The 25,859-nt window shown below is 33.3% G+C and overlaps 3 protein-coding genes across 4 annotated transcripts; all 3 read right to left on the reverse strand.

The window, feature by feature from the left end:
* Nucleotides 1-590: 590 nt before the first annotated feature.
* On the reverse strand, nt 591-8,885 carry LOC130644527 (radixin-like). Of its 2 annotated transcripts, XM_057450174.1 has the most exons (6): nt 8,733-8,885; nt 4,344-4,380; nt 3,206-3,744; nt 2,471-2,714; nt 1,616-2,353; nt 591-1,340 (listed from the first exon to the last, which is right to left on the reverse strand). In XM_057450174.1, the coding sequence occupies exons 2-6, from the start codon at nt 4,353-4,355 to the stop codon at nt 1,176-1,178; spliced, it is 1,698 nt and encodes a 565-aa protein (XP_057306157.1). In that variant the 5' UTR covers nt 4,356-4,380; nt 8,733-8,885; the 3' UTR covers nt 591-1,175. The 2 variants fall into 2 exon arrangements, with proteins under 2 accessions (XP_057306157.1, XP_057306156.1); XM_057450173.1 differs by lacking the exons at nt 4,344-4,380; nt 8,733-8,885 and adding an exon at nt 3,839-4,188.
* Nucleotides 8,886-9,713: 828 nt separating this feature from the next.
* LOC130644526 (E3 ubiquitin-protein ligase TRAF7-like) lies at nt 9,714-17,814 on the reverse strand. Its single transcript, XM_057450171.1, has 12 exons — nt 17,109-17,814; nt 16,502-16,593; nt 15,978-16,105; nt 15,530-15,820; nt 15,040-15,193; nt 14,404-14,508; nt 14,258-14,335; nt 14,091-14,177; nt 13,755-13,890; nt 11,584-11,732; nt 10,746-10,865; nt 9,714-10,446 (listed from the first exon to the last, which is right to left on the reverse strand). The coding sequence occupies exons 1-12, from the start codon at nt 17,584-17,586 to the stop codon at nt 10,396-10,398; spliced, it is 1,869 nt and encodes a 622-aa protein (XP_057306154.1). The 5' UTR covers nt 17,587-17,814; the 3' UTR covers nt 9,714-10,395.
* A 156-nt stretch (nt 17,815-17,970) lies between these two features.
* Nucleotides 17,971-18,765, reverse strand: LOC130644528 (39S ribosomal protein L18, mitochondrial-like). The gene has a single exon (XM_057450175.1). The coding sequence runs from the start codon at nt 18,729-18,731 to the stop codon at nt 18,012-18,014; it is 720 nt and encodes a 239-aa protein (XP_057306158.1). The 5' UTR covers nt 18,732-18,765; the 3' UTR covers nt 17,971-18,011.
* Between the last annotated feature and the right edge of the window lie 7,094 nt (nt 18,766-25,859).

The raw sequence follows: 25,859 nt of genomic DNA on the forward strand, positions 1-25,859 counted from the left end.
AGCACACATTACGTAATGTAAAGAGATAAATGTATTGAAAGGGATATATAACCTCGAACCCAGGGCCTGTAGCGTTTTTGGTATAAGGTGAAATTCTTCTTCATGTCAAAAATCGCTACAGGCCCTGGGTTCGAGGTTGAGGGAAATATATATAATTATCATTAATGCAATCAAAAGTTGACCTTGAACTTGAGATCTAACATTGCAGACCTAAAGAAAAATCACTTCCTAAAAATTTCGTCACTTAAGATCGGTTTCCATTCTTACAAAGTGGACATATGTTGTACAACCGTCACCCATTAGGATTTTATTGGAAACAGGTTGTGTAACAAATCGATGCAAGAAATGTTGCAACGTTGCAAACATTCTTTTCAACCCTAACGAAGAATAATTTGTTTTTTTAAATTTTTGTTAATTTAGAATATGTTAAAAAGAAGGCCCCCGAAAAAAAGGTTTAGGAAAATTTCAAATTATAAAAAACCTAATTCAACCCTGTCCCTAAGTTAATTATGAGAATTGTACTGTATAGAAGCCCTCGTGAATAACTAAAGAACACTTTCTTTCAGAAAACTAATACCAAAGCCACCATAATCGTCAATGAAAATATAATCTGAAAAATTCTTTTGAAAAAACCTTTATTACAAATCAGAGTAGGTTCAAATAATTCAATAATTTTCATTTTAAGCGTCAAGCATGATTTTGAGGAATTGCGAAGAAGAAAAAAACTAAAACTCTCTACTTTCATAAAATAAATACTCTAGGAAAAACTGGCAAAACGTTTTTTATACGACACGCGATGACACAACAGCACAAAAAAACAGAACATACGAATCGGAAACATAGTCTTCGCCATGTTTAATAAGAAACAGTTACGCTGTGACAAAAACAGAAGAATGTAATAAAGTAAAGAGAAAGAAAAACAAAATATTAAATATATATAACTATGAAGGAATACTTATACTGACTTTTACTGCGCAAAACATGAAGGATGGAAATGTCAAAGCAATCACACTTTAAAAACAACATCCTACAATACTTTATTAGATCGAAAGAGTTACTAAAAAATGCATTCCTTTCCATAGAAAAACTATCAACTATTTTTTTATAATGTACGTTCCTTTTTTATGTATTATTGTCAGTTTAAAATATACTATTCCTTTGTCCACACCAGACATTTACAATGCTTCAAATTCGTCAATACGTTGTTTCGTGTTTCCTTGTCGGATCTGTTTCAAGGTCTTGTATTTGTCACGACCTTCTTTTAAATTTCCTTCGTGTAATACGTCCTCTCTAGTCAGCTGGGTTTCATCTCGGGCTTGATTCAGTTCGCTACCAAGCGCCTAAAAAATTGCAGGATATATGTTAAACGTAGGCTAATATTAGATTATTAGAAATGAGAATCGTCCTTTTTGATTTGAGACTCGTGACTTAAAAATCGATAATTTAAGCATTTTTTCATACAGTGATTCTTAAAAACTGTTGAAAAGGTCTTATGATCGGGCTTTAGCATTATTTTCAGAACATTCTTCAAATTTCGTCAAGTAAACCTTGACGCGCCAATAAAAACTTTTGGTGCACCAAACAACAAAAGAAACGAAGCCGCTTCTGAAAATACCTTCAGTTGCAGCCTTAATCTCTCATTCTTGTCTTGTTCAGATGTGTAATTAAGTTCTCTTTGGTCAACTGAGGTGTCCTCGAGATCGGCAGCATGTTGGGTGCTTTCTGATTCCTGTTCATCGGTATGAATCATAGCAGCGGGGGGCGTAGCAATTATCTTTAACAATTCCTGTTTTTGCTCCTCCTCTCTTTGTTGAGACTCCACCAGTTCTTGATGAAGGCGGTCAGCTTCACGCTGCTTCTCTTCCGCTTCTGCGGCACGCCGTGCACTCTCCTCCGCAGCTGCTGCAGCAAGAGCTTCAAATTCAGCTTTTTCCATACGTTCATGAGCAGCTTCTTCTTCAAGACGTTTTTGTTCGGCCTCAGCTTGCTCTTTCAAGCGATGCATTTCTTCAGCTTCTTCTTTAGCCTTTTGCCTCTGTTCTTCCAATTTCTCGGCTTCCCTCTTAGATTTATCTAATGCTTCTTGTGCCAGACGAGCTTCTTCTTCAAATTTTCTTAAGCGCTCTTCCAATTCAATTTTCTCCTTTTCGGCATCAGCACGCGCTTGTTTTTCTTTGGCAAGTTGCTGTCTTTCTTGTTGCTTCGACTGTTTCTCTTCACGAGCTTGAGCCTTCATCTGCTGGACTTCGATGGTGTCTGGTTTTCTTCGTCGCATGTATAACTCATGATTACCCATACATAAGGAAAGAATTCGCTTATTAATGCGTAGACGAGGAACGTAGAACAGGAAATCCTAATAAAAAAGACAGCATTAATTTTTACTACAAAATATAGATGCGATCGAAACGTTATGCGGAAACAACCTGTTCTGATTGGCGTAAAAATGGGGGCGACAGTGAAAATTTCTTACCGGTGCTTTTCTATCGATGGGTTTGATGACGAACTTTTTGTCGTTAAAGGAAATATTTCGGATTTCACTCCATGGGAAACCAATTTTCGGTGTGAGTTTGTCCCCGTGTTCATAGATATTTAAACCCAATGCATCGACCCCGAGATACAAATCTGTTCCACGTTTGTTTTTGATATCGAAATAATTGACACCGTACATTTCTAAATCTTGTGCGATTTTCAAATACTCCATCATCGCGTCTTCTCTAAAAAGACGTATTTTTTTCACTAACTTTCGACCTGGTACTTAAATTGCTAAACGATTGTCTTCCATTTAATAGAAAAGTTGCTGAGCACTAAGTGACAAAACTCTACCAATAATTAGTTTACCCTTAACATCAAGAGTAAATAATTATTTAGGTCAAAATCAGGAATGTACACAGCCTGGTAATGTATTTTTAAAACCGCAACTCAAAAATAATTAGTTGCTTGTGATCAATATCGTTTACACAAGGTTGTTTAGATATTACGATATTAGATATTATATTTTCGCGTCAGGTTGCTTGAAAAAATGTCTGTATATGTAAATAGACCTACGGAAATTCGCCCCATGTAAATATCGATATTTCGTGCGTTCCGTAGCACCACTTAGTTTTGGCGCAAGAACAGACAATGCACGGGTAGAGATAGTAGAAAAGGCAATTCAGCAACGTACCAATATTTGTAGCAAGTTCATACTTAATGTTTGTACACATACCTTGGCATATCCTTGTGTTCACCCCACCAAGACATTATCCTTTCTTCCCACTGTTCTTTAGACATTTGATGCTGTTTAAGAACTCGATCTGGTAGTAAGCGATCGTTGGCTAAGTATCCTTTCTTATGTACATCAGATTTGAAGTCGCCATATTTCACTTGAACGGCATACGATGACAAGAGGACTGATGTTTCTGGTGGACAGTAAATTTCTTCGGTCAGTACACCATCTTTGACTTGTAAGAAAAACAATCTTTGTGTGACCTCTTGAATTAATTCGGCAGAAACATCCTCAGGGAAGAATTTAGCCCGAAATTTAAACTGCATAGGTGTTTCTTTTTTAATTTCCTGAGCAGTAACTTTTTTATTCAGTTTCAGCCAGGCCGAGTAATCCTTTGTATCTGTATATTGAAGTCCGAAGAACCAGATTTCTCGTAGACCAATTGTTTTTACGACTTGATCGAACAGTTGTTTGCCAGTTGTGTTTGGTTGGATGGCAAACTCCAACTCGGCGTCCATTGTGGTGACGCGAACATTGATCTAAAATAAGAAGAAATAACAGAGTTTAGAACCTAAAAATAATTTCAGCCACACCCAGAAATGGAAAACCTTTTTTTTGCATAAAACTATATACCTGTTTGCCTTTTGCATCCTTAGAGGATTGCGCCTTTACTACGTTAAAACCAGACATGTTTTAATAATTTACAAAAAAGTTCGATTCAAATTCGGTTTACGTATCTGAACACAAAAACAGAACTCTGTTTTAGAAAAATACAATTCTCTCCAACTGTTAAAAGCTTTTAAATCCACTTTACTTCTTCTTCATAAAACATTAAAGTATTAAAAAAACACTTTTATAAAGGTTGCAAACAATTAACTCTTTCTATATGCAAGTGTAAATTTAAACTTTTTAAACAAAATAAGCAAATCACCATAGCAACCACATTGCTAGTAAAAAAATTAAAGTAATTTTTCAGTTTTCTTTGTATTCAATCGCAGTAACACATGTTTAAGAAAGATACAAATATAAAAATGATGTCTAAAAGTGTATACTTGAAAAAAAAAACAATTTGTAGAAAAGACACTCCCCCGTGGAGAATAATAACATATGATCACCATATATGGATATAAATACTTACAGCCTTCACCATGTTGACTTTCTTATGTGTATATAATCTAAAAGGGAAATAAAAACAGTTATAAAGTTGTGTATCTTCCTGCAAGCAATTACAGGCTAAACTACTAGGGATTAATCAGAAGTTATTTTTACAGTTATGCCATCACACTTTGTTTCCTACACAATAAAACTTCGTTGCTGTTGGCAACATCACTTGTCATATTGTTTTGTTTCTGTGCTTGTGATAGGCAAAAAAGAAATCAAATGCAAATTCAATTTGAAAATACAAATGCTCGTCAATCACAAGTTAAAGTCAGGTATATAATTTGTTTACAAGCATAATTTAAAGCAGTTTTAATATACCTAACTTTGTTATGAACTTAATTTCCAACAGGACAACATCTTATCATAATTCAATCTTAATTTAGGCAGAGTAGCTAACATTCTTGACCAAATATGGAGGGTAAAGTTCTAGCTTACTAATTTTAGTGGACAAAGTTTTAGGAAATATGCAATTCATAACAAGATACTGATACTTTTTCTCTCCCATCAATGGCTAAATACTATTTTTGCACATACATTCACTCACTTATGACTTTATAAAACAATCATTTAGGTGAAATAATCGTGATTTTTAACGAAATGTTTCGTTCAAACAAAAATTGTCAACTGAAAAGTTAAATAAATCCTACTTTTAAATTGGCTAATATCAATTGATTTAAATACTAAAAGTCACAAAGTTTAAAGTTTGTTCTGAAATTATTTATTTTCACTGTCTACCTTTTAAGGGTTGCCTACAAGCTCTTCGAAAGACTTATGCTTTATGTAAGAGTATATACTGTTGCTTTTAATTTTTATGAAAACTTGAATTTATTAAAAAATTATAAAATATCTAAAATTAGAAATTCAACTTCACAGATTTAAGTGCAAGAGAAAAAACTTTAAATATAATAAATTTTAAGAAGTTAAAGTTTTAGTAGTAAAAAGTTGATTAAAAAAAATTAAGTAACATAAAAATAGTAATAAGTACAACCAACATCGACAACCATTCAAAAAATAAATTAAAACTTTCTCACTGACAGACAAAGTGACACATTACAGACCAATGTCAAAATTGATACACAATCAATGAACAATACTCAACTTATTATTACAAGGTTAATGAGCTTCCTACTACATGAATACACAGGAGACATTTATTACATAATAACTTTTCGTGATTGCTACAACTTTGAATTAACTCCCTCAACCAAACTTTTAGTGTTGAAACAAATAATTGCTAAGTTTTTTGCTATAAAAGTTTAACTAAGTACATCAGGAAATACTTTCGAAAACAATAATATATTTGGCCATTAATAAGTCCAGCAGGAAAGTGCTTGAAAAAGTATGCAAAATACACAAATTAAAATATGGAATTTTTTGTTCTTCTGTGTATTTGTGAGTGTTTCACATAAAAATACAAGTTCTTTCTTGCTAAAACCCTCAAAAGATCCTAAGATAAAGAATTAATACATTTTTTAAACATTTTAAAACTACATCTCTCTATTTTAGACACCAAAATTAGACGAACTTAAAGGGAACCTCAGGTATAAAATGATGTTGGATTTATATTTAGAGCTTTAAAAGTTGGTTAATTTTTTTAAAAAGGTCTTTTCATTCCCCAAGATATTCACATTTAAAGAATTTCAGATTTATTTATGCTGCATAAATTATGATGTCATATTTAAGTAATAGCAAATTTTGATATTTTCTGTCATCAGTAATTTTAAACCTGTTAAGGTATGTGCATTCAAATGACCCAGAAAATGTTATAATTTGCTATTACATAAATATGACATCATAATTTATGGAGCATAGTTAAATATGAAATTCTTTTAAATGTGAACATCTTGTGAACGAAAAGAGTTTTCTAAAAAATTTAAAAAGACTTGTTAACCAAATTTTTAAGCTCTATAATATAAGCCCAAAATCATTTATACCTTTGGATCCCTTTAAATATGACATTATAATTTATGCAGCATAATTAAATTTAAAATTCTTAAATGCAAATATGGTGAGAACGAAAAAAGCTTTTTAAAAAAATTAAGAAGACTTTTAACCAACTTTTTAAGCTCAATTCCAAAATCATTTTATACCTTGACTTTCCTTTAGAAAAAAAAATGTTGGAAAAAAAGCTGCCAAAGTGTTTAGGGTTTAATCGTTGAGAGTTGTTTGGCTCTGTTTCTATCAACTACATAACCTTCCTCACAATCACACGTCTTGATATGCTGTAAATAACAAGTCTCATATTTGTAAATCGATACTTAGGCGTGTGAGTCACCTCTCCTTTATTTATAAAAGAAAGACTGAAGGTAACCTTCTCACTGATTTAAAAAGTAGGTAAAATCTGTACTCACAAAACACGATATTCACATCATATAAGATGGTCGCCTGTCTTGGACAACATTTGAGTCCTTTCATAGTTTTATGGTCATTTGCTTATCTATAAGAAAACCTCCTGCCTAATTTGATCAATATTTTTCATCCTTCAGTCTTTTTCAGGAGAGGCGTGCAATCACACGCGCACGCCTTGGCACACGCCTAAATTGTTTCAGACGTGTGATTAATCGCACGCCTGAAAAATAAATATTGAGTTTTTAAAACCAACCTATAAAATCCATTTTGTACGGTGCGATGGCAGCCCTCGAAATTATTTTTGAAGACTCGTCAGACAAAATGTCCGCTACATTTGCAGTTTGGTCGGACAAAACGTCTGATAGATTTCCGTTTTGGTCGAACACTTTCAGATCTCAGAATTATTAAATAGTCCTGTTCTTTTTAATCCACGAGCAAACCTATTCATAGCCAACTTGACCATCCTAGCTAACTCACCGACTCCTGACTTAGTTAAAAGAATTATGTAGAGATAAATCTCTCTTGCATGGCCCCTTCGTCGTTGGTAACCAGGTGTTACATACGAAATCCAGCCAAGCGGTTCTGAACTAATGCAGAGGTGAACACCAACGGAGCACGGATAAAGCAAGTCTGCAAAGCTGCACTTACAGGCAGAACAGACATTTTATCATGGATTTAATTGTAGATATATTCTTCAATTGACAAAACAATTGGAGCAACTGTTTTTAAAATGTTAACAGCAATTTTTAAATAGTGAAAGGAAACATTTATATACTTTTTGTTTTAAATTGCTCATTTTTGCTTTCACAATCGATGTTTTACAATTAAAAAATATTGCTACCAGAAGGTTGCAGTTACACCTCCCCCCCTAACAGTCTATTTTCAGATCCAGGGTAACATGCTTGAAATTTTCTGATTATTTCCACAAAAATGACCAACATACTTGAAATTTATGGAAAACATGCTAATTTCTCAAGTTTATAAATATACTAGCACAAGTTTGATGCTTTATGGAATAAACATATTACAGTCAAACTCTTGAAAATTGATGATGTTAACCAGGACCAAAGTATTTGCTGTTAAAACTAAGACTAAATATAACCTAATTGTTAATGGTTTCTTAATGCCCTAATCAGTCAGGGATAAGGTAGAGATAAAACTCTATAAAAAGAGAAAGAGTTTCTATTTTTTTTTCTATAAACAGAAAATTGTTTCAGACTAAGAGCTCTGAAAAGGGGGTAAATTTAATAATTAATTTAACTCCAGTAGTAGGGAACCCCTGATGTACTGTTCCATATAATATTTATATGTTTATTAGTTGGGTTTATTTGTCAAAAAATTATAATACCGAAGCCCAAGGTCACTTGCATGAAAGGGAAAAATGGAATTTGGGACTCTGTATTCAGAACGTAGTGTATATTCGTACGCACTTTTGCCCATTTTTGAGTACGTATATGTTCATCCGCTATTCGTACGTAAAGTGCTTTAGGGTTAGGGTTAGGATTCTTTTTCCTTTTTTCTACGTATGAATAGCGCTACGCACTATTAATACGCACTTTATGTCATATTAAAGTGCGTACGAATATACAGTTCCTATTCAGAAAGTATTTCCAATTTTTTCATAAAAATAGTTTCCGAATATGATATAGTATATAGTTAGATGAGTTTTGGCGCATAGCTAATATTTTGATCTTGCGTTAAGAACAATGGCCCATGCACAAGAAAAAAATACAGACTGCAATGATCAAAGAAATTTGAGTCCAATTCGAGTGCATTTTTAATCCCTGTAAAAATTTGCATTTTGTCTATAGCTGGCACCGTTTGGGGAAGATATCTTATCAACAACCAAAAGCTTTAAAAGACACTTAAGATCAGAAATTTATCATCTTGACGACAATAAAGTTATTATTCAATTTCTTATACACACAGGAATTCATAAAAGTGTAGGTGAATTAAATAGGTGCATCGCTACACATGTAGTATCCGTGCTATACAAAAATTCGCACTAACAACTCACCTCACAAAACTAGTTTTGAAAACGTGATAAATGGTGAATTCGTCGTCAAGGTTTGTTACTCATCGAATCCACTCACATTCGTACATGGAACAGCACAAAGCGCGTTGAATCTTACACGGGTGTGCCCTGGGGAGAGAAAGCTGAACAAGCGAGGCTAGCTTTCTTGATTAAACAAGTACATAGTTTACAATGACGTCATTTTGTCGTCAAAAATTAGAGGGCGGGAGACAACTGTGCTTTTTCGCTGCCCTATTTTCCTGTTCTTCCTCATGTAGATATTCTGATTTAACTGTCGAATGTCGACGAAATAATATCTGATACTTGCTTCATGTTTTTTTCTTTAATCAGAGAAATTGTATACGTCATTGTATTTTTAGATTAGCCTTTTTTTTATCCTACACAAAAAGCCGAAGTAACATACAAAAAAGCACGAGTTCCAAGGGTTGGGTTTTTTTTCGCACAATTTTATAAATCTTGTTAGAAATGCTGTTGTTTTGCACCAGAAAGTGTCAAGGCGCAAAGTGCTGTGAACGAGGTTGATGTCCTATCATTTTATTATATTCCACCCACTAGGTGAGGTTGACAGAATTTTGTACTTCACAGAGGTCTTGTGTTGTTTTCACGGATTATTACAACCAAAAGACTATCCTACTAACTTACAGAGCGGCAAATCTTTGAATAAATATTGTAAAATATAGCACGTTGCGTATCAAAATATTTAATAGCAAAATAAGAATTTTCTAGAAAGTTCAAGATGAAAATAACGTCCGTTGGAAAAGTCAAATATTACCGACCTCGTACACAGGGGTTGTTCGGTTTTTATATCGAAATGAATACAAAGAAAATAAAGCCCTGGGGAGAGGTTGAAACGTTCCTTAAACGTAGACCCAGTTAACACATTATGTATAACTCGTTTTGTTACACGTTTAAATTGGTTGTCCGTGAAAAAGTTATATTAGTCGAGAGCAAATATTGATTGACAAATAAAAACTCCAACATTTTGAATTGGATTCGTATAAAACATAAATTCAAAATAAACACATGCTTAAATAAAGTTATTAATTAACAATGATTTTGAATAAAATAGTACTACAAACAAAGCTTCAGATGTATAAACAGTGAGGCTTCTTGCGAAATACAAGAAAATAAAAATACAATACACACTGTAATGTTCCCACAGAAAACAACTGTTTTTTTGATTTCGTTAGACGCGAGAAAATTTGTAGATAGCCAGACCAATGACCCTGTGCAACGATAGGACCGGAAAATGTGATGCAATGGCTCACAGAACTGAGACCTTAGCATCTGGAAGGTTAACACTACAATTTCCACAAATGCATTGTATATCGTGTAAAATCTATTGTCCCTATTTAAAAGCAGCATGTGTATTTTAATTTGGAGTGGATTTAAACGCTGGGCGACGTTGGCGTTTATTGGAGAATAAGATTTATGCCAGGGCGGGTATTTAAATTGAACCCAAGTAGTATCAAAAAGTAGTGGTGACCAAGTTGATTTGTTTCCTTGACGGGCAATCGAGTTTTTTTCTTTGCAACTTGATATTATGCAGAAACGTTTAAAAACAAACCCATTTCCGTTCATCAACATGTGATTGTGTTCAAAACACTAAAAGTGAGACGCCGCTTGAGTTATGTTCTTGCGAACTTTACGCCACCATTAAATTTTTTGAAGCGAGTCCTTGGAAAAACACGTAAACCTGCAAAATCAAACAGATAAACAATAAGAAATAACAAGAAAATGTCGATGCACTTGTTTAAAAGTTAGAGCCACGAAGACAGGATAAATATAAAAATTCTGACTTTCCGTAGTACATACCATATACAAATTGATTTCTAAAAAACACTAAAATTGTTAATTAGTATTTGTGGCAACTTTAACCAAGCCTGTATTACATTTGGGGATTTCTTAAAAAATTCGACACAAAAAAAAAAGTAAAAAATAAATAAATAGAAAACAAGATAAAAACAAACAAAACCCACAAACAAGGCGGCTTACTTTAATCTCTTTGTCTTCAGATCCAGTGAACAGCATATCTCCACGTAAAGTCATACAATTCACACTACCCTCATGTCGACTCAAAACTTGAACTGGAAGTTGTTTGATCATGTCCCACAACTAAACAAAAAAAATTATCCTCTCATATATAGAGTGATGTAAATTTACATGTCTAAAACGCGATCCATCGAATAGGCGCTCGTGTTTGCTTAGTGAGATTAATTTTCGCGAAAAATGTCATTAACGGGAGCTATGTATGCACTGAGGATGATTTTTACCGAAAAGCTTATGCTATTTAAGACTTGTTTTTTATATTTTACTTTTTACCACAATGTATCATGCCTGGTGACATTTTAAAATATTGTTGCTATATCAGGGTGGCCACAGATTTCACACTTTGTAATTTTGGAGGTTTTAGGATCCAATCTTAGGAGAAACACTGAAAAACGTATAAAAACCATTCTGCATTTTAGAAAATTTCGCTAAAAGTTTAGAAGAAAATGAAGTTACTAATAATCAAACTTTTCCTTGTTTTAATGTCTGAGCTGCTGATCATTTTGAATTGCAGTAATTATGTAAATATTATTCATAAAACCTAAAAACAAAAAATTTACTGTTTGAAAAAAATGAATGACAGCATTAGGAGATTCTAGGAGGAATTAATTTTTGCGTTCAAATTTTAGCTTATTTGGAGATTTTAAGTGGGGGCCACCTGGAGGGGGGGGGGGGGGGGGGTAGTGGGGGCTGTGAGAAAACTACAAAAAAAACATTTGTTTCGGTCTACAATTCTTACGCAAAAATTAATTTCGGTAGGCGCCCAATTCAAATTTGCATTTACCTGAATAGTGTGGTCATAAGATGCTGTAAACAAAAAATTTCCACTTGGTGATGTCACGAGATCGTTAATAATTCCAAGATGGCCGTTTAAAAGTTTAACGTATTGATGCGTGCTGACGTCATACAAATGCGTATTTTGATTATACGTACCTAGATATAATAAATTTTATATGGCTCATGGAGAGTGCAAACGAATTCAACGTTTTCATGCTGAACAAAATATTCGATTCGCTTAATTTTAAATGAAAGTTTTAAAACTTCAATTTATTTAACTTTCATTAGATACTGGATTTATATTACAATTTATTTTGAGGACGGCGAAGAGAGCAAAACATTTCAAAGTGCGTTTCGAACGCTAAAATAAAGGAGGTTCTAATCATATTTTATTCAATAAAATTATGCATAAACGGTTACAAAAAAATACACTCTGTAAACACTTTTACACTTACTTTTGCAAGAAGAAAATCTCGCGAAAAAACTCGCGAAATTTCGGGCATAAACTTTCGCGATAGACCACGTTTTTTTGCAAATTTAGCGAAAAAAGCTTTTGCGGTTGAATATTTTTGTCAAACAAACAAACAATTCAGCAATTTCTTTTCAGTCGTCGTTATTTCATCATGACTTTTAAGAAGTTTGGGAAAAATTTATCACGATTTAGGGTGTGAAAGAATAAAGGAAGATTCCTTACCAGGGAAAAAAGGCAGCAAATTTTTTTGGCGAGTCGAGAATTATCTGCGATTTCGCGATTTATTAAATTGCAATGCTCCAACACATAAACTTTCGCGAGAAAAGTCAATAGTTGTGATTTTTGCCCGTGGATTTTTTTCCTCTTAAAGTAGACAACGTAAACAGAGAAACGAGTTAGTTTTATTTTTTTAATGTCGAATTTCCAAGCAAGAATTTTATCATATATAATATGGATATCATCATGTCATGGGCGAGTTTATTTTACGTTCCTTTTTGACAGCTACAGCTGTCAAAAAAGTGTAACATAAAGCGAACTTTTAGAAAAAGGAAAGATTTTAATCACTCCGTTGCTTCCATGCTATTGCTAACTGTCGAAACGTAACCTAGAATAAACTCACTCGTTCCTAAAATATCTGTATTATTCAATGACAATGACTGAACAATAACAATGACTAAACAATGACAATGACTGAACAATGACAATGACTGAACAAAGACAATGACTGAACAATGACAATGACTGAACAATGACAATGGCTGAACAAGGACAATGGCTGAACAAGGACAATGACTGAACAATGACAATGACTGAACAAGGACAATGACTGAACAATGACAATGGCTGAACAAGGACAATGGCTGAACAAGGACAATGGCTGAACAATGACAATGACTGAACAATGACAATGACTGAACAATGACAATGACTGAACAAGGACAATGACTGAACAATGACAATGACTGAACAATGACAATGGCTGAGCAAGGACAATGGCTGAACAATGACAATGACTGAACAATGACAATGACTGAACAATGACAATGACTGAACAAGGACAATGACTGAACAATGACAATGACTGAACAATGACAATGGCTGAACAATGACAATGGCTGAACAAGGACAATGGCTGAGCAATCACAATGGCTGAACAAGGACAATTGCTGAACAATGACAATGACTGAACAATGACAATGACTGGTAATATTTTTAAAAAACTATTGCTAATAAATCACGCTTGTCATTTATGTTTAATATACCCCACCCCCTTTCTCTTTCCCACTCCCTTCCTCTTTCCCACCACTTTATCTGTTTTGCTAAGTAATGTATAACAACATTGAAGCATGACCAAAATAGCCCATGCGACCAAAACAGCTATGTGACCAAAATAGCCATGTGAAGGATCGTAGCGCCTGATAAAATATTCAAATACCACTAAATGCCCTTAATTATGAGTGTCTCAAATTTCGCTCATTTCGCAACTCCTTTTAAAAATCTCAAAAACCTGCAAAAAGAATCCTAAATTATTTTCTTTATAAGGGGTTTGGGTTAATATTATTTCTCATTATACTAACGAATTATTTTGTTTGTATTATGCCGAAATATTCTTTACGGCATACTTTCGGCGCAGAAACTTTTATAAGCAAAAAGCTTATAAAAGGTGTCACACATTTTTTTTAAAAAGAACGTCTACTTTAACTCACCTAATATCAAAAATTTATTAGTCACAGCTAAAGAATACACAGAACCATGTGAATGAGGTAAATTTCCCTTCGACGCAAAAGGTTCATCTGCAGCCCATATATGAATGGTGTTGTGTGAACCACTGTACACTATCTTCTAAAAAATGGATATATGAGCAGAATGTTCATTTTCCATTAGAAGTTTTCCGAGTTGTCTGGGCAATAGTTCGCGGATTACCCTGGCTTTCCATGGTCGCCAGACACTTAAAAGGTTGTTGGAAAATAAATCTTTCCATGACGACTGTTAATATTAAAACGCTATGCCACAAAGAAAAATGCAATTATACACTTAGTTACCTTTTTTGGATCAATGGCAAATGCTCGAACCCAATGATGGATATCTGAGATGGTATGCAACAATTCTAGTGTCAAAACTCTCCACACCTGAGATAACAAAGCAAGCATACGTAAACAATACCTTGAAAGCACAACTTCTGCAGTACAATGCTACTATAAACACTCACTTTTATTGACGAGTAGGAACCACTAAATATGTATTTTCCTGTTGAGATGAGTGCCCCTATCACATCTGAATGAGCATCCTGTAAAGAAGTCGAGAGATATGAGCTTATTAAAATGCTCCCGCAAAAACAAAAGGACCCTTAACTACCTCTCTTGATATATGAAACTGCAAATTGTCAATATTCCAAACTTTGATTGATTTATCAGTGCCAGCACTGTATAAAAATCTGCCACATGTGCACAAAGCATGAACCTATAATAAAAACAATTAGCAGTTCGAGCAAAAGAAACAACAAACTATAGAATACATGTATATGTACTTTTTAATATACAAACAAAAAAATTAAACTGCAAATCTACCAAATAACATATAATTTCCTGATTTTTTTATGGTTAATTTTAATGAAGTTCCACACGCAATCTAATTTTATAACGAAAACAAGTCCAAGAGTGCTAATAACATAGTGCTTAAATAGTTGATTTTTATTATCCAGGTCTTTAAATTAAACATCTACAGAAATCGATGTGTTTCAACTTCAGACACCCTTATCATATTAGGTCACAATTTGTACCTCAGACTGCCTGCCAGACTATTATCTAACCAAATACAAAATATACTACTTTTCAATTTAACAATGGGAAAAGATGAAACAGCATACATATTGACTTCGATAAAAGACTTGAAGAAAAACGTTAATTACGTGCACTTCATCTGAGTTTTTTTAGAGATACTGTTTAATTTCACTACCTAAAATAGGCCAAAAAAAAAGTCGGTAAAACCTACATCACCAGAATGTTCAGTTAAAGTTGCAATGCAACCAGTTGAATTCTTCAAGTCTTTATCTTTTATATCCCAAACTTTGATGCAATGATCGGAGCCACCACTGAAGATGTAAGGCCCCTTAGATGCCAATGCACGAATCACACCATTATGACCTCTAAATATTAATTGACACTAACAACTATGGAAAGGCACACTTAATTAGAAAACAACGTTTACCCTACTCTACAAAAATAGTCAGATTCTGCCCTTTAAAAAATGTTTTTAAACTGCACAATAAAATTCAATTACTTTATGTTAACGGCAAACAAAAACAATGCTTGAAATAAAATATGTATGACGGACGATTCCCTCTGGATTTTTCCATGGGCTAAGAACTAGTTAGGTAATGGTAAACTCCAACGACTACTTAGTGACAGTTTTTTAAGTTTTAATAATTTAATTCAGTTTAAATTTCTAAGTTAGCAATTACCTAAAGTAATTAAGTAAGTACCTGAAAGTTCCAACACATTTAAAAGACAGTGGCATTTTCCATGTTTCGTATTTTCTTTCAGAGAACCTAAATGAATGCCCACCAGCACCACCTGAAGAGGAACGAGTTCGTAAAGACCCAGATGTGTTCAAACCAATAGTTGATACAGTTCGACGATAATCAGGAAAGAAAGCAACATCCGATGCTGATTGAGAAGCCATTTGGCTACGCATCAAATTATTTTGTGAAATACACATTTGTTCTACGATGTGTGCAAGCTTCTCGACTTTGATGGACAAGTTAATAACATTGCTTTATAAAAAAATTAAAATATAGCTTAGACTTAACTTGGAATAATTTTCAAAACAACCAGGCCTTTAGGCAGAAACCAATCTCTTACAGTATTTAGACTTTATAAGAAACCATGGTAGAGTTAATGACTGTGTATGATCATAATTAATAAGCCTACCTATTACATTTTTCCACTGATGACAGAACTTCTTCCTTGCCCTTTTCTAAAGATGTAACTCGTTCATTCAAATTTCTCACAGCTTTAACAAGACATTTAGCTTGCAAACCATCCATGGAATTCTCAAGCTAAATAAGAAGCCAGAACTTTTAACAAGACGGTTATAAAACGTTGTATATTTTAGAAAATTTTGCCAAACTTTTAGGAGGAAATGAAGAGTTTCAAATATTTTCTATTGAATGTCAGAAAGGCTGTTCATTTCAAATTGCAGTAATTATGTTATGTATTTTTAATTTATCAGTCCTGGTAGAAGATAAACATATATATATGCTTAATTATTTGTCCCAAAAAACTTACTCAAAAAATTATTTTAAAATAATAATGGATGTTAACATAAACAATTTTAGGAGATTTTAGGAGAAATCAATATTTTGACTCTAAGTTATACAAGGATCTTCTTTTTTAGGTTATGTAGGAGATTTTAGGAGGTGTGGACACCCTGTTTCAAGAGATTATAATCTTACATCCATATTTGCTAATTGGTCCCAGTCAACATTAGCAGAGTACTTGCAGCTGTGCAACTTCAATTCTTGATGAGTTCCATGAAATGCACACCCTTTAAAACAGAATATAATACTCATCTGTATTTATTTATTTATTTCCTTATTTAAAGTCAATTTTACAGTAGTTTGAAAAAAAAAAATTAAATTGACTGAATTTCTGTGTAAATACGCTTTCGTAAAACATAGTAGTGTAACTTCACATTTTAAGCAACACAAGTCCATAGTCCCTTTTACAAGGGGTGGAGGGTTGATATTCCAAAATATTGAAAAAATGGATGGGGTTGAAATTTTCTTAGTAAAGAGGGTAGGGTTAACCAAAATAGGTTTTTTTTGTAAAATAGTAGGGTTGCTATATATCCTGAATCTAATTATTGCTTCTTAGTTTACAACTATTCAATATTGCTTTTTGGTACAACAACAATAAAAATGCTTTCTGATATCTTTATATACAAGTTAAAATTATTAAGGCATTTGCATTACATATTCATTACAGAATGCAGATAATAGTTTGACCTCGAAATAATAAGGGGGGGGGTACTCTTAAGTAAAATAAGACATGTCACAGTACCTATGTTAGCGTTAGCACAAGGTGTGTACGGACACAAAGATAAATGCTCCTCAAAATTGCGTTTTCGAAACTTTCCACAATGATTAGAACTATTTGGACACGGGATCCATGCATCCAAACAAACATCCTCATGTTCATTTCTACGCCCCAAGGAAATAAACTCTTTACATCCATCTTGATCTATTTGGAAATCATCCTCAGAATCAACACGATACAAGCCATGTCGGCAGTAAATCAACAAATCCTCTAGCTGACCATGTACAGCTCGATTTGAAACTATGCCGTTTTTTTGAATAGTAACTTTATCAGTAGGACAATCAAACTGACTTTTTGTTTTTAGTTGATTTTCCACACAACTTCGACAGAACGTATGCCCACAGTGGGTAGATATCACAGGATCACTAAATAACTTATAGCAGAGTGGACATACCAAAGAATTGGATGGTTGGCTAACAAATTTTGTTGGAAGATTATCCATTGTTGGTCAGTTTTAACATTTTTTTTAATAAAACATTGCTCACAAGTCTGAAACAAAGTTAATACTCTTTGATGTATAAGCAGCAGGTGGAGATGTTAATTGTTAAATTTAAAATCTGTATATACATACCCAGAAGAGAATCAACAAGTTAACACATGAATATAAAACAAGGTAATATGAATAAATAAAACACAGTATGGTATATATACATTTTATGGAAGATAAATTTTTGTCATTAACCCAAATGTTCATTTCACTGTTTTATCAAACAACATAGTACAGTCTAGCAAATAATATGACAGATCCTTCTTTGCAGAAAATACAGAAGACAAAGATACACACAAAACAGGATACAAACATGACCAAACACAGAAAAAAAAAAACTCTAGCAGGTAATATTTTAGAAGCTAAACAATGTACAGGTGTTATCTATCTTTATCTTTTCTTAAAATAGTCCCTCTGTTCTTAACAGATTTTCTCATTGGTCCTGGCAATTGTCTTTCTCGTCTTGGAGGTGGCAAGGTTTGAGAGGTTCCCTGCAAGACTTTTAATGGAGCCTCTGAAAGAATTATTCCATTGTTATTTAAAATTCCTTCAAATTCTCTAATTTTCTCTGTTGTTCGGTCCAATCTGGTGCACCAATGTACTCTTACAACTCCAACTTGTTTCAGGCGCTCTGCTAAAATCCTTGCTATGTTAACAATTGCGCACACATCTGTTGTGCTGTGCAATCTTCGAGCTATATAATGCTCTGTGGTGCTTGCATAACACAATATCTGTCCATTGATATTTTCAACATAAGCTTTTGTGTGACAGTTTGTCATCTGCAAGTTTAGTTTATTGTAAAAATTTCTGGATTCATGGAGTGTTGTGAAACCCGAAGGTTTGTTAAATCCCAATAAATCCAGATGTCTTGGGTTGCGATTGTGAAAAAAAATATCAACTTTGTCATGATTAGAATCTTTCACATCAGCTGTTTCTCTTTTAACCTTTAAAAGTTTCTTTTTGTACTCATTACTCAAAATGATTTTTCTTACAGGGGTAGTGTACGGATTCTTGCCACCTATATAGGCACCAACACTTAATGTTCTGCAAGAACCAAGGTGGAATAGAAAATTCAATTTAGAGATCGTTTTACACAGCATTTCTATAACACTAAATAAAAAAGGATAAAGTTAATGGCTAAATTTTTTTCACCATAATTCTGTGACATCAGAAATTTGCAAACTTCTGTGACCTTTTGGTGACCCAATTTTAAAATTCACAACTTTTCTAGGCTTTCCAAACTGTCTACTCTTGTCTTTTCTACAGATGTCTTACTTTTTATATATATTTTATATATTTTTTATATATATTATATGAAGATGCTAGCGCTTGTTGAAAAAAGGCCTTTCCTAGGGATTTCTTTATGTGGACACATCTTTTGTGGTTTTAAACTATTATGGAATGTAGATTGATGCCTTCTGATTTACTTTAATCCAGTTCTTACAATACCTTGGTGCAAAGAAATGCATGGAATTCACCTATACTGTAACATCATACACATAATATTAAAAAGATTTTGAAATGTTTTAGGGGCTCAATTTACCTGGGTTTTTTTTCATCAATCTATGCAAGGACAAAAAACTGTAGATAGATAGATGTGTATACAGCTAGCCTCACAAATATTAAGGGGTATACCTTGTCTATTATTTCCATAGGCTGTGGCTTAGAGATAAGAAGTCCTAGAGAAGTTTATTGCTCATTTTGAGCTAGCAGACCCAGTTAGGGTTCTTTACCAGAGAGAACTCCCTGCAACATACAGTCCACACAGTGTGCCATCTCACCTATTTCCCTCACATATCTTAGATTACCCCGGGGCTATAGTAACATTTACTCCCCTGCATTGAATCACCACCAAGGGGAACCCAACCCTTGTATCCTGCACAAACAAAGTACAAGAGTTATAACCAATATTCCCTCCATCCCTGTTTCTTGATACTTTGCTCTTTTTGTTAATTCACTACTTAATCTGGATTTTTTTTAGTAAGCTAAGAAACATGGCATGGTTCACATCTTTGAGCTGTATAGCTCGGTGCGAGTATGAGCTCAGTGGTGTGAGCTCTTAAAGCCTTGCTTTTAAGCCACTGTGTGAACAAGCATAAGGGGTTAAGTGTTGTTAAGTCATCCCAATGAAGGGAAAAACTCTTCAGCGGATACACGTTTATTGATGCCTTTTAAGTTAATGTAGCCAGGACGTTGAAAAGATAAATATAGACGCATATGATAAAATAAAGAGCTATTAGGGTTTGGTGGATGGGAGAGTATCGGTGTTCTGCCCAATCTTAGGACGCTGCCCAATCTTTGAACATAAAATTGTCCAGTCTTAAGACTAGCCGGCCAGTCTTAAGATTGGTCAGGGCGTCACAAGATTGGGCAAAAGACTATGTTAGGCCCATCTTTGGCACCTTTTAGATTTTAAAGAAGGGATGTACCACACAAGCTCTGTCTTTTGCAAGTCCCAACAAACATTCTCAGGCACATTAAAACATCATATTTTGGGTACTGTTGAATTGACCCAGTCAGTTTTTGGACACAGTAGAGTGAAAATCGTAGCTAGCTAGCTAGGTAGCTGCTAGAGCACGTGTTATACATTTACCATTTATATACAGCTTGTAGAGTAGTGGCTAAATTTTAAAAATAAAATGAATCAGAAAAATCGTATTCAACCATATTATTAGTTAGCTGTTAATTTCATTGGATGAGATGTTTAGCCAGCTAGCTAATATAGTCTATAGAAGAAAAACCTTATAGACTATGCTAATATGGTTGAGTAGTTTCAATTTTATGTGTACGTCCATAAATTGGGCAGTCCAGTCTTAAGACTGGCCACCCATTTGTAACTGTCGGAAGATTGGCCTGGCCAGTCTTAAGACGGGGCGCGTTCCAGGGAACGACTTCATTTAGCACCGGGCTAAGTGGTCCCGACACACGACGTACAACATAACTAGTACCCTTCATACTTTATCGATATTAAAAGTCCGACAGACGTTCAGTCATACTTCTCCAACCAAATGGACCCGACAAATGAAACCGCATTATCCGACATCCTCTCTATATAACAAATACATATTTTTTCTGTCAATAATCCATAACCAACGTAATATCGCATAATACTGCATAATACTGCATAATACCTTTATAATTCATAAAAAATACATAAATTTTCTGTCGATGGCCATACCAACGTAATATCGCATAATACTGCATAATACTGCATAATACCTTCATAATTCAAAAAAAATACATAAATTTTCTGTCGATGGCCATACCAACGTAATATCGCATAATACTGCATAATACCTTCATAATACTCTCTGTCGTTACATAAAAAATACATATTTTTTCTGTCGATGGCCATACCAACGTAATATCGCATAATACTGCATAATACTGCATAATACCTTCATAATTCATAAAAAATACATAAATTTTCTGTCGATGGCCATACCAACGTAATATCGCATAATACTGCATAATACCTTCATAATACTCTCTGTCGTTACATAAAAAATACATATTTTTTCTGTCGATGGCCATACCAACGTAATATCGCATAATACTGCATAATACTGCATAATACCTTCATAATACATAAAAAGTACTTAAATTTTCTGTCGATGGCCATAACAACGTAATATCGCATAATACTGCATAATACCTTCATAATTCATAAAAAACACATAAATTTTCTGTCGATGGCCATACCAACGTAATATCGCATAATACTGCATAATACTGCATAATACCTTTATAATTCAAAAAAAGTACTTAAATTTTCTGTCGATGGCCATAACAACGTAATATCGCATAATACTGCATAATACTGCATAATACCTTTATAATTCAAAAAAAGTACTTAAATTTTCTGTCGATGGCCATAACAACGTAATATCGCATAATACTGCATAATACTGCATAATAACTTTATAATTCAAAAAAAGTACTTAAATTTTCTGTCGATGGCCATAACAACGTAATATCGCATAATACTGCATAATACCTTCATAATTCATAAAAAACACATAAATTTTCTGTCGATGGCCATACCAACGTAATATCGCATAATACTGCATAATACCTTCATAATTCATAAAAAACACATAAATTTTCTGTCGATGGCCATACCAACGTAATATCGCATAATACTGCATAATACTGCATAATACCTTTATAATTCAAAAAAAATACATAAATTTTCTGTCGATGGCCATAACAACGTAATATCGCATAATACTGCATAATACCTTCATAATTCATAAAAAACACATAAATTTTCTGTCGATGGCCATACCAACGTAATATCGCATAATACTGCATAATACTGTATAATACCTTTATAATTCAAAAAAAGTACTTAAATTTTCTGTCGATGGCCATAACAACGTAATATCGCATAATACTGCATAATACTGCATAATACCTTTATAATTCAAAAAAAGTACTTAAATTTTCTGTCGATGGCCATAACAACGTAATATCGCATAATACTGCATAATACCTTCATAATTCATAAAAAACACATAAATTTTCTGTCGATGGCCATACCAACGTAATATCGCATAATACTGCATAATACTGCATAATACCTTTATAATTCAAAAAAAGTACTTAAATTTTCTGTCGATGGCCATAACAACGTAATATCGCATAATACTGCATAATACTGCATAATACCTTTATAATTCAAAAAAAGTACTTAAATTTTCTGTCGATGGCCATAACAACGTAATATCGCATAATACTGCATAATACTGCATAATACCTTTATAATTCAAAAAAAGTACTTAAATTTTCTGTCGATGGCCATAACAACGTAATATCGCATAATACTGCATAATACCTTCATAATACTCTCTGTCGTTACATAAAAAATACAAAAATTTTCTGTCGATGGCCATACCAACGTAATATCGCATAATACTGCATAATGCCTTCATAATACTCTCTATCGTTCCATAAAAAATACATATTTTTTCTGTCAATAATCCATAACCAACGTAATATCGCATAATACTGCATAATACTGCATAATACCTTTATAATTCAAAAAAAGTACATAAGTTTTCTGTCGATGGCCATAACAACGTAATATCGCATAATACTGCATAATACCTTCATAATTCAAAAAAAGTACTTAAATTTTCTGTCGATGGCCATAACAACGTAATATCGCATAATACTGCATAATACCTTCATAATTCATAAAAAACACATAAATTTTCTGTCGATGGCCATACCAACGTAATATCGCATAATACTGCATAATACTGCATAATACCTTTATAATTCAAAAAAAGTACATAAATTTTCTGTCGATGGCCATAACAACGTAATATCGCATAATACTGCATAATACTGCATAATACCTTTATAATTCAAAAAAAGTACTTAAATTTTCTGTCGATGGCCATAACACCGTAATATCGCATAATACTGCATAATACCTTCATAATTCATAAAAAACACATAAATTTTCTGTCGATGGCCATACCAACGTAATATCGCATAATACTGCATAATACTGCATAATACCTTCATAATTCATAAAAAGTACATAAATTTTCTGTCGATGGCCATACCAACGTAATATCGCATAATACTGCATAATACCTTCATAATAATGTCTGTCGCTTCATAAAAACTACATATTTTTTCTGTCGATGGCCATAACCAACGTAATATTCCAGAATATTTCGCATAACTGCCATTTACGGAAAGCTGTTTTTATAAAGTAGACAAAGTTTGAGGTTGGATACACATCCATACACAAACAGAAACGATATTTCGCTCAAATATCCTTTTGCAACAAGACATAATAACGGCCCTATTGCAGGCTAAACAAAGAGGCGTTTTTGTACAATATATTGAACAGGCGGTGGTGTTCTATGCCCACCGATAGCCAATAGAAAAGATATTTTGGACTAATACCCCCGCGAAATTACATATCACAAGTCCTAAAAAATGCAAATCTGAGGCAAGGCATTATACTATAAATTTACCGGGCTTTACTGTTATGTACTTATCCGTGCAGCAGTAGAAACAAGTGTCCTCCCTGAAAATGACGCATCAAAAGCGCTAAAGCAGGCCAATCAATCCAAAGACATTACGTGTGTTTTTTATTTCTTTTTTTCGGTGCAGTATTTCAATAGTATAGCTTGATTAGTTCTTAAACCAAATGAATTCTTAGATGCATAAAAATTTAAATGTTCCAATGATTTTTGTCCGACTGAAGAAGCTGCTGCCGTAGAGAAGCTATATCACATTAAAGTTTAGAGCCGTTTACGATGAAATTATTCCATTGTTTGTAGTTAAAATTTGACAGGTCATAACTTTTTATCGGCAAAGGCTCTTAGGCTGAAATTCTGTAGAAGGCATGTCAGTAATATAACGTATCATTAGGAAAAAGATGGAAGAATTCCAAATTAAAAGTCAAAACTTCTATTTACATGGAACAAAGATGTTCCAAAAAGCATAAGTATAAAATTTATCTCATTTAAAGAGTCTCCGTAGATTTGATATTCCATTGAAGTTAGGATCAGAGTACAAAAGCTGAAAATAGTTCTAAATAATGTAATTATTATTGGCTATTGTTAAAAAATCATATGGTGAGTTAACAAGATCAACTTTATGAGCAACTGACCGAAAAACCAATAGACGTATGATATCGTTAGTCTTTTTATTAATAGCGGTATTTTGCCTGTTTGTCCGCGAAAAGCGCGTCCTGTTAATTAATCACGAAATTCTTATATCTGCACAAAATACCAAATGCGATATATATTTACCGACTTTGTTTTATTCTCCCGCGTGTAGCATTCAATTGCAACGCCTGATTTTTTTTGAAAAACCAATCCGAGATTTTGCAGCCACGACAAAGGGATGTGTAAAGCAGAGAGCAGTGTTATTACGGCCATTTTGAAAGTTGCGTAACGTTGACGTTGCTAAGTCTGTCCTTGTTTTTTTATATATTTTTACATTGCTTGGAAGCCTCGACTTTCGAATTACAAATCCCACATTAAAAAGAAGATACCATCTTGCAAAGTTGTGAAACATTTTATTGATGAATGCGCTAATGCCTCCGTGCAAAATATTGGGTTTATTATAGTTGATGTTGTGAACAATGGAGAGAATTTAACAAACAGGCAAATTGATAGTTTGCTATTAGATAAAGAAAAATTCTGGATAGGGACACTCGTCACACAACATCAGGGACTTAATGGTTCTCATGACTGGAATAGAACTAAAAGAACAGAAAAATGCAAGTTGTAGAAACCGTGTGTTAAGTTGATAGTAGGATGATGGTGATGGAAACCAGTTTTAAACCCTTGTGTATTTAATTGTATATAATTTATTTTTATCACTATATAAGATATTTTAATTGTTAATACTGTATTGTAAGCGATACTGAAGAAGTCAGTCGATGAACTGACGAAAATTTTAAATAATAAAATCTTTTTACTTAATTCTTGATGTAGTCATCTATCTTGTTGGTTATTCCTATAGCTACAATTTGTGTTCATATATATATATATATATATTTCAAAAATCGAATTTACTAAAACAACTGAATTTTATATGTATGGATTGCTTCTTAATACCGGTAAATTATCTCCGTAAATGTTTTTTCTAAAGACCGAATTTACTAAAAGAACTGAATATCATGGATTGCTTGTATGGATTGCTTCTTAATGCGGGTAAATTATCTCCCCAAACGTGTTTTTTTCAAAGACCGAATTTACTGAAACAATGTGTATGGATTGCTTTTAAATACGGGAAATTCATCCCTAAGCTTTTTTTGTGGTTAATCAAAACAAGCTGAACTATGGATTTGTTCACTTTTGGCAGCTTTTCCCAATATGCAAAAAAATATTACAAACGTTTTACACTACGACACAAAATGAAAAATATTCAAAAGGAAGTCGAACGGAAAAATATTTTTAGGCCCTAATTTTTACTTGTCTATTGGACTTTAACTTTAAGATTGCAAAAGTTAAGGCCTGGTTGACAATTGTCTATCTATCAATAATTTTATATTTTAAATTTAACTGAACCACCATGAATTCGTCATGCTTGCTGTGAATCTAGGTTATCGCGACTTTGAGTTTCTTCACTAAAGATAAGATAAATAAAAATGGAACAAATCTTATTCGTTAATACGAAAGGGTTTCTTGAGATTGATAACAACGAACATTCGAGCATTTCTCTAACATGAAAACAGTTAATATGTTCGGACT

This window comes from Hydractinia symbiolongicarpus, chromosome 5 (assembly GCF_029227915.1).
Source record: "Hydractinia symbiolongicarpus strain clone_291-10 chromosome 5, HSymV2.1, whole genome shotgun sequence".
NCBI lineage: Eukaryota > Metazoa > Cnidaria > Hydrozoa > Anthoathecata > Hydractiniidae > Hydractinia > Hydractinia symbiolongicarpus.

Coding starts and splice junctions, on each gene's coding strand:
- LOC130644528 (XM_057450175.1), bottom strand. CDS start 18,731: ATGCTGTGTAAAACGATCTCTAAATTGAATTTTCTATTCCACCTTGGT.
- LOC130644527 (XM_057450173.1), bottom strand. CDS start 3,895: ATGTCTGGTTTTAACGTAGTAAAGGCGCAATCCTCTAAGGATGCAAAA. Junction 3,745..3,838: donor AGGATGCAAAAGGCAAACAG/GTATATAGTTTT, acceptor TTCTTATTTTAG/ATCAATGTTCGCGTCACCAC. Junction 2,715..3,205: donor GAACACAAGGATATGCCAAG/GTATGTGTACAA, acceptor ACGTCTTTTTAG/AGAAGACGCGATGATGGAGT.
- LOC130644526 (XM_057450171.1), bottom strand. CDS start 17,586: ATGGATAATCTTCCAACAAAATTTGTTAGCCAACCATCCAATTCTTTG. Junction 15,821..15,977: donor TCAGTGGAAAAATGTAATAG/GTAGGCTTATTA, acceptor TTTTTTATAAAG/CAATGTTATTAACTTGTCCA. Junction 14,178..14,257: donor GTTCCTACTCGTCAATAAAA/GTGAGTGTTTAT, acceptor TTGTTATCTCAG/GTGTGGAGAGTTTTGACACT.